Source organism: Cyprinodon variegatus, unplaced genomic scaffold (genome assembly GCF_000732505.1).
Source record: "Cyprinodon variegatus isolate N-32 unplaced genomic scaffold, C_variegatus-1.0 Scaffold115, whole genome shotgun sequence".
NCBI lineage: Eukaryota > Metazoa > Chordata > Actinopteri > Cyprinodontiformes > Cyprinodontidae > Cyprinodon > Cyprinodon variegatus.
In genome coordinates this window covers 1,123,864-1,132,444 of record NW_015150568.1, presented here as the reverse complement: position 1 = coordinate 1,132,444, position 8,581 = coordinate 1,123,864, and the positions used below count along the sequence as shown (strand labels likewise).

The following is an 8,581-nucleotide window of genomic DNA, read 5'->3' as shown; positions in this document are numbered from 1 at the left end:
CAATTTAGTTTTGGTAAGATGGAAGGTGAGGAAAAAAAACATACCCAGCATTGACCAGAAAATATTTGTGGAAACCAGGGTAATTGACACAACGGTTAGCATTAGCTATAAGGATCAAACTTTTCTGATGGTAAAAAGTTGACTTTATGTGGTGATTTTCTCGTCATGGAAATTTTTTATTGCAAATAAGCTGGATTACTTTTTATTTGTGGACCCTTACGGACAAATGGAATATAGACAATCTAAGATTGGATTTATAATATGGGCTCAGGAACGCTTCAAATGTTGGAAGTCTGATTTAACATGCTGCTATATCTTTATTAATTGTGATTTAGAGTATTTAAAGTGAACTTGGCACTTGAATGTATAACATGTCTATATTGGTAAAAGTTTAACTGGTATTATTTTCAAGCATACTTCTGTATTCGTTCTAAATATACAAAACGATGCGCCGGGGAACTGGTGGGAGTTAAGGTCTACAATTTACAATAGTACAACAAAAGGGTGGCAAGTCTTTTGCTATGTTTATCAAAATTTTTTAATGCAATTAAATATGAAGGAACTGCAATATTTTCAGAGGGTTTATTTGATTTTTATAACAAAACTGCATCTAAACAGAAGCTGAAGGTTTAAATTCAAGTCATACCCAAACAAAAGACAGACTGACATATAGGTATATGAGCATTGTCTTGTAAAATAGTTGAATTCTTAGTAATAGTTGATGTTTTGGGTTGGCCTTCTACGTACCATCCCTGACCCTGACACTCCCCAGTACAGTTTCATGGTTGAAATATCGGCAGCGATAGCCCCAATGTTTGCCAGGTTCCCCGTGTAAAGGTTCTTCAGGTTTCCTCCATCCATATCAGCACTGCCAACCTTTGGAGGAACACCAGAATCCGACCCTTTGTCTGTCCAAAAAAGTTTCCTTAAGAGGGAGACATGTGTGAGCAGAGTTATTTCAGAAATCCCTAAGAAACTATCATGTTAAATTTACACTGTAGCTTCCTTGTTCTTCTTTTTGTTTTGTTTTTTCTCTTTTGTGAATAGGTGCTTTACCCTCGAGCTGGATCCAGTGCTATTCCGAAAGGCTCTCCTGTTCCTTCTGGTTTTCCATTTGAGGCGATTAGTGTCTTTCTGTAGTGCTCAGTCCCATCTACACGGATAACCTAATAAAAACAGTTTTATTTATTTAATTGTATAACTGCAAACTTAAAACATCTACTATGGACAAAAATCATCCAAGGGCTAAGATAATTCACAAAAAAGCTTTATGTCATTATTCTTCATAATTATGGTTTTAAATGTTACATTTTGATTAGCGAGTCATCTAGGACAAGTTCTGACAATGTGCAGTGACCAGTATTCAATACTATAAAAACAAAAAGCCCTCACTTCAATGGTCCGACTTGTGGGATTAGTGTAATACATTATTCGGCTTATCCAATCAAAGGCAAGACCAGATGGCGAACCCATGTAAGCATTCGGGGCGAACTGAGCTCTGTCACTGCCGTTGGTTTTGATTCTCCAAATTGAACCCTACAAACAGAAGGAAATAAAAGATCAAAAAAAGCATCTTAAAATTACAGAACTTTATTTAAAGCGTTAAATCAGACTGTAAACGTATAAGACTGCTGACAATGATCTGCTCACAAAGATTTGCAAATAAGGGCATTTTTCTTTATTTACATTATGAAGAAAAATGCATTTTTAGGATGTTCAGTATATTAGACGACACAAACACATTCACGTTGTTGGATGGATTTAGATGGGAACAAAACAGGTGCTGATTATCAAATGCATTTCATTTACCAGTGAGTATAGTCACCTCAGTATAAGCTGGACTTAAATTTTTTATGCTTTATGACAAATAGATGTAAGTTAACATATTGTTAAAGTGAAAAGATATCAGCAAAAACTTATAGAAAGAATTATTAAAAAGAATTATTCTGTTTATCAATCAAGGCAGGTTAAGAAGTCAACTCAAAACAATGTAAGGTCTCTTATGCTAAAGAGATAAATATTATTCTCAATTGGAAAAATCTTTAAGTTTGTTATAAATCTTCCCAGGGGCAAATGCTCAAAGATATTTTCCCTAATCTCTGCAATGTTCGGAGAATTTCAGCCTAAGGTGGTAGTTTAAATACCAACTCTTGTTGGAAAAAGGCTGAATGGGTAGATTGTTAAAAAAGGTTTTCTGTAATATGAGTCACCATATAGCAATTGCTTTGCACAGAAAAAGTGCTTTATACCTGAGTGGTCTAGAACATAATTTGAAGATATGTTCAATGTCTAAAAGTGTCAAAAATGGATCATGGATGGGACCCTGGTTTAAAAAAAGGCAAAAAATCTGCAACAGTCACAAATTTGTAACTACTAATGAGTCTTTGGTGCTATAGATACTCTTTACATGCAACTGAATCATTGTGTATGCTTAGGTTCTTAAAGGATCCCCAAACTTGTACATCACAGTACAATATCAACACCACCCACGACTTAATCAGTTAAATCAAATATTTACTCACAGTGCTCTGCACCCAGTAGACATACTGCTCCTGGTCATCATAGTCAATGTCTTTTCCACTGCTAATGCCCGATATCGTAGCCATGGCATTGTTGGATGGGTCAGTTGGGTCGAGAGGAATGCCAAAGATCACAGAGTCCCTGACCACCATCAAGAAGGGAGTATCATCTACAATAAAACAGAGGCTTAAACAGAGATGCCAAAGGTACAAAATTCTTTACTTTCGTAAAAATATGATGGCTATATAATGACAGTCTCCGATATAGGTAAAATAACTCATTAAATTCAGTAAGTTAAGGAAAAGAAAAACAACTACTATGTTGTTACTTAAGTGTACAATTAATATGATGTTTTTGCCTTAAATAATGAAAAAGTACTTTAAAAACAATATTCCTAAAAAAGGAAGTTCTATGCACAGAAAACAGTTTAATTTTACTATTTTGCTCACTGTGTTGGTATAGCGAACATAGAAAAATACTAATTTGGTCTAGTTTTGGCAGGATAATATAGTTTGAGCTGAACTAAAGTCCTGCATATGTAGTTGAATACATTTAAAGCTCTGGTTTGACAGCACTTAAGTTGCAAATAGCATTAAAATCAAAATAGAACCTGAAAATAATCAAGTAGTAAATTCAGAAACCTAATAAAGGAGGAATGGATGAGGATTGTCCTGCATCTCAGAATCGGATCCATGTTCGCCAATGTTTCACAGAGCCTTGTCCATATTACTATCAGTGTTTTCTACAAACAAATTGGACTTCAAATAAACAGATCATATCTGCACTATTCATAATGTTATCAATATTTATAGAGGTAACAAGCCAGTTTGGAGAGTTAGGTGTAGAAAGTACAGATGTTTTTAGTGAGTGAAGTAAAAAATTTATCAGAAATATAAATACTACTGAACTATACTTAGTAACATAACACCTCTGGGCATACATGTCAAGAAAATATATTTTCAAGTTGTAGAGACATATTCACTCTAACATAAGGCATATTATATACTCGGTGGTATAATATAATACTTGTCAGATGTGATAAAAAAAAACTGGACAATGAAATTGCATGTCTGAAACCTGCCTTTGATGCAGGTGCGTTGGTCTGTATCCAGCTTCCAACCAGACTGACAGTGGCAGGTGTAGTACCTCGGCCTCAGGGTGGACAGCAGGCACAATTGTGTGCAAAGGTGCTCTCTGCAAGGGTTGATGGCTAAAAACAAAAGGGCATTGCAAAACCATTATTGGGATCAAACTTCTCCTAGATGTTATGATTACCTATATTAGGTACACACCTGCTGGTTGTTTGAGTGGATGGTCTATAACAATACCCATTGGCTGGTAGATATTGTTGAAAAGAGTCGTGATGTTTCCGCCATGAAACTTGTTGGTGCTCATCACCTTGCTGGTGTAGCGCTCTGACCAGTAGATGCTGTCCTCAAATATCGTCATACCGTGTGGGTGCTGGAGAAGCTAAAGCATCCATCCACATATTTTAAAAGACGTTTATGATGACTTCAATCTTTTCTAACATTCTCTAATTAAATTGAACATACCATCTCACTCGCCATGACCTGATAACGGTTTTTGCCATCATAGTCACAGTAGTCAATATATTTCAGGTAAGCATCTGCAAAGTAGACTTTGCGTGTGGTGTAGTCAAGGGCCAGACCATTGGGCCAGTAGACCTTTGTGCTGACAATGACTTGTCTATGGGCTCCATCCATGCTTGCTCGCTCTATTCTGGGGTTCTGACCCCAGTCAGACCAAAACATCAGGTAAGTGCTGCAATAAACATTATTCATAGAGAAAGTTCTGTCAGGAATGCTGTAGAGGGTTCTCAAAATCAAGATGACAAGTGATTTAAAAAAAATAAATAAATAAATAAAAAACATGTGCTTACTGGTTGCGTGGATCTAAAACAAGTCCACGGGGGCTGGTTATATTGCTGCTTAAGAGGATCTTCCGATATTGACCATCAAGAGTGGAGACCTCAATGTTTTCCTGTTCAGAGTCAGTCCAATAAAGGTTCCGACCCACCCAGTCGACAGCAATTGTCTCTGGTACCAACAAACCACTGGAAAACACCTAAACCAGAGAAACATTAGCAAATAATTGAAAAATAATTTTGTAAATATACATGTGATCATTAACTATGTAGACAACTTAACAGTTGTTTTTTTTGCCCATCTTACATACCTCTCGTTTTTCTGTACCATTTTGAAAAGCGCTCCAAATCTTTTTCTGTATGGCATCAGCCCAGTAAATTCTGTAAGTCTCACGGTCAAAATCCACAGTCACGATGTTCGAACCGGTGGCTACTGGATAGATCACTGGGGGTCTCATGGCGATCCTGTTGACCATGATCTGGCTGCGCTTTGCAACCAAAAGCATAGCAGTATGTCGGTCTAAAGGCAAGGTAAAATGATGAGTTATGGTTTAGTGTATTGAATCCAAAGCTCTGCTAAAGGAGATGATTATCTACTCTATAACACAAATTTAAGGCAATTTTTTATGAAAACAACTATAAAAAAACTTTGTACAGATTATAAAATAGATATATACATAGATATATATAACTAGTTTATTTAAACAAAATATTATATTTCAGTTTTGATTTCAAAGTGCTATTTAAAAATTGAAAATTATTTATGATAAAGTAAAAATTGAAAATAAATAAACATAAAAATTAAATCTTGTTCAAGTCAAATCAAATAATTTAATATAATATCATAGAATTTAAATGAGTGATGTGATATGTTTGAAAATAAAACAGAATAAAAATGAAAAGGGAGAAAAACTAAGTATAAAAAGAACAAAATATGTTTTATTTAAATAAAGTCTTCATTTCTCTTAACTTTATTTTTCATTATAAAAAAAATACAAAAATCGGCATGTATTCTGTACACTGACCATCATCTAGAATTACTCAATTTACTTTGTCATCACATAATTTTAGCATCTTTTAGATTTTTTACCTGTAGCTTTGCATGTGCGTCCATCGGGCTCCAAGAGGTAACCGTCTGAACAATGGCACCTGAAGCTTCCTCTCTCATTGTAGCACTGCTGGCTGCAGAAACCAGGTATCAGGCACTCGTTGATATCGTCACACGTCTTAGAGTCATTAAGGAGCTGAAACCCTGGTGGGCAGGTGCACTCAGCTCCAAATGGTCCCTGGATACAGTCGTCACTGCAGCCTCCATTGTTCAGCGCACAATCATCTGCATCTATAAAGGAGTATGTTAGAATTTAGAATGTATCACAGATTTGTATTTATTTCAGTTCACTGTATTTCAGACTAATTTGAATATGTTTTAGTGGGGCATAGACTGAAAACACAACAAAAAGAAACTTACTGCAGATTGGTGACTCATCTGCTCCATCAGGACAGTCTCTTTGGCCATTGCACACCTTGTCCAAGTCAATACAGACCTGGTCGGTAGGGCAAAGCCACTGTCCAGAGGGGCAGCTGAAGGGAGGCGTCGGACAGTTCTGTTCATCACTCATGTCCCGACAATCATTTTCTCCGTCGCACAACCAGCTCGTTGGGATGCACATTTTATTGGTGCACTGGAAGTAGTTGGACCTGCAGGTGACAGCAGGGCATGTGTTGTGTTCATCAGACCCATCCTCGCAGTCCGGATGGCCATCACACTCCCATTCATCTGGTATGCAAAAACCATCGGCCTGGCACTGAAACTCATCGTCGTGGCAAAGGCCTGGTCCTGGAGTTGCTGCAGGTCCCCAAAGCAGAATGTTACAATCTGAGCATTAATCCCCAGTATAGCTGATTTAATTAATGAACAGTGTTCGTCAGAAATTTGCATCCGGTTGTCATAGAAATGAATGCCGTTCATTTTAAGCTTCCAATATATTTTAGCTATACATTTTTTTTTATAAAGGTTGGACAAGCTGTCCATGACTTGGGAACCATCTTCGTCAAGGAAAACGGCAGTACAATACTGCTATACAAAAAATAATCTCAAACATTAAAAAAATCAAAGGTTTGAATTTTACTATATTGCCAAAACGTAAGAGGGTCTAGTACATGGATAAATGTCTTCTAACAAGTTGCAGAGAAATTTAACTTTTTTTAGCTAGTTATCAGCTTGAACCTTGATGGTCAATTGGCTCTTCCTGATCTTTATTACAATTTTTTTTTTTGCCAACCATGATAGTTTGAGTCAGATGGTTGACAGTTGGACACAACCAGGTGTTTCAGGAGAACATGGCCACAATATTTTATAAAGGCTTTTTTAATGCCCTTCTGAAAGACTTTACCTCAATTTTAAATCTTGAAAATGTATGGCGCTCTTCAGTAACCTATGCCATTTAGTTATAGTCAAATATCCAGCTACAAAGCCAGTGTCTTGTTTATAGCTATAAAAGATCTCTAACTAATCAAAGATTAGTAGATATATATGTTATCGGTTTCATCTCATAAGCATAAATCTGAACTGGTGTAAATCAGAGGTTCACTCAGTCAATTGATTTTATCTGTTGTATTACCATTTCAACCTAGAAGAACAAACAGATGCATCTAAATTATGTGACATTCATGCCAATGAGGGAACATCTGACCAGCAACGAATTTGTATGTATGCTCATTTAGTTAACATACGACAGCCTTGTTCATCTGAATGGTCCCTGCAGTCGGACACGCCATCACAACGATAATAGGAGCTGATACACTGGTCCCCGCTGGCACAGGCAAACTCATAGGACTGGCAGGAGAACTCTGTAAGGAATCGGGCAGGGGAGAAGTGAGACAGGGAAAATCTAAGAAACACCAGAAGCTACCTTTTCTTGAAATTAAAACATTAAAAAAACAGATGCGTACCACAGTTCTTTTCATCTGAGCCATCCAAGCAGTCCTGGTCTCCATCACACACATAATAACTACTGAGACAGCGGTGGTCCGGGCACAAGAAGAAGCCAGGAGGGCATGAGCTGATGGTGGACCCTTAAAGAAACACAAAGCTCTTCATTTAACAGACCAAAATTTCATACACAATTGTGCAAACTTTTACAGGATCACAGAACTAGGCATAAATAAAAACATACCGCAGTTTTGCTCGTCTGAGCCATCGCCGCAGTCATTGTCACCATCACACACCCAGTTTTTGGAAATGCACTTGTCATTATCACAGGTGAAGTAGGAAGCTGAACAGGTGGTCGGGACACGAGTGGGACAGTCTGTTTCATCTGAACCATCACCACAGTCGTCGAAGCCGTCACAGCGCCAGCTGGAGTATATGCAGTGCTTGTTGTCACAGGTGAAAGCATACGGAGAGCAGGTCCCACCTGGTAAGAATGCATGGGGCTTAAAGTTTATTTATTTCAAGTACACATTTAGATGTAGCATATAGTTGCTCCCAATTTACCTGTGTCAGTACAGTTGGCCTCATCAGTTTTATCTACACAGTCAAAAATGCCGTCGCAGCGGTAAGAGTTGGGCCTGCAGCGTCCTTCATCGCACTCAAAGGAATAGTCTCCACAGGTCTCAGGTGGAGGGACAGAATCGTCCTTGATGCAATCCCTCTGATTGGCATCAAGTTTCATACCGTATGGACAGCCACACACCCGGGTGAAAGAGGGAGTTGGGAAACAGAAGTGACTGCAGAGTCCATTTGGTACTGTATTGCAGCGGCTTTTGTAGGCTATAGGAGTGAGAACAAATAGAAGGTAAACAGGTGTCTCTCTTGGTAATATATTCTATTTAAGCTTCTTAACAGAATATTACAGTGCTTCGCTTTGTGTGAACTTACTGCTGTGGAGGTCAGCTGTGTAAGCCTTGAGGTTCATTATTCCGGTGACTCCTTGTCTGATCATAATGCTTCCACCTGCATCCCTTTTCCTCATCTCAAATATTGCTCTAGTCCTTGTATCAGATATATAGAGATAATCTACAGGACAGAAAAGATATGTCAGTTTTTTTACTTCCTGTCATAGTAAAACACCCTATTCCTGTTAGCAAGAAAGCAACATGATATATATATATATATTGTTTATATATATATATATATATATATATATATATATATATATATATATATATATATAT

General features: G+C 37.4%; 1 protein-coding gene across 1 annotated transcript in view; it reads right to left on the bottom strand.

Annotated features, from left to right (window-relative positions):
- LOC107085076 (low-density lipoprotein receptor-related protein 2-like) overlaps positions 1–8,581 on the bottom strand; it is a 47,541-nt gene that overhangs the window by 28,164 nt on the left and 10,796 nt on the right. The window contains exons 20-35 of the mRNA XM_015375221.1: positions 8,286–8,423; positions 7,902–8,177; positions 7,582–7,821; positions 7,358–7,480; positions 7,139–7,255; positions 5,874–6,251; positions 5,496–5,744; positions 4,717–4,925; positions 4,421–4,605; positions 4,074–4,302; positions 3,813–3,990; positions 3,602–3,730; positions 2,523–2,689; positions 1,393–1,536; positions 1,057–1,166; positions 748–925 (exon numbers count right to left, since the gene is read on the bottom strand). Of these exons, the coding sequence (XP_015230707.1) occupies positions 748–925; positions 1,057–1,166; positions 1,393–1,536; positions 2,523–2,689; positions 3,602–3,730; positions 3,813–3,990; positions 4,074–4,302; positions 4,421–4,605; positions 4,717–4,925; positions 5,496–5,744; positions 5,874–6,251; positions 7,139–7,255; positions 7,358–7,480; positions 7,582–7,821; positions 7,902–8,177; positions 8,286–8,423 (3,050 nt within the window). The remainder of the gene's footprint in view (positions 1–747; positions 926–1,056; positions 1,167–1,392; positions 1,537–2,522; positions 2,690–3,601; positions 3,731–3,812; positions 3,991–4,073; positions 4,303–4,420; positions 4,606–4,716; positions 4,926–5,495; positions 5,745–5,873; positions 6,252–7,138; positions 7,256–7,357; positions 7,481–7,581; positions 7,822–7,901; positions 8,178–8,285; positions 8,424–8,581) is intronic.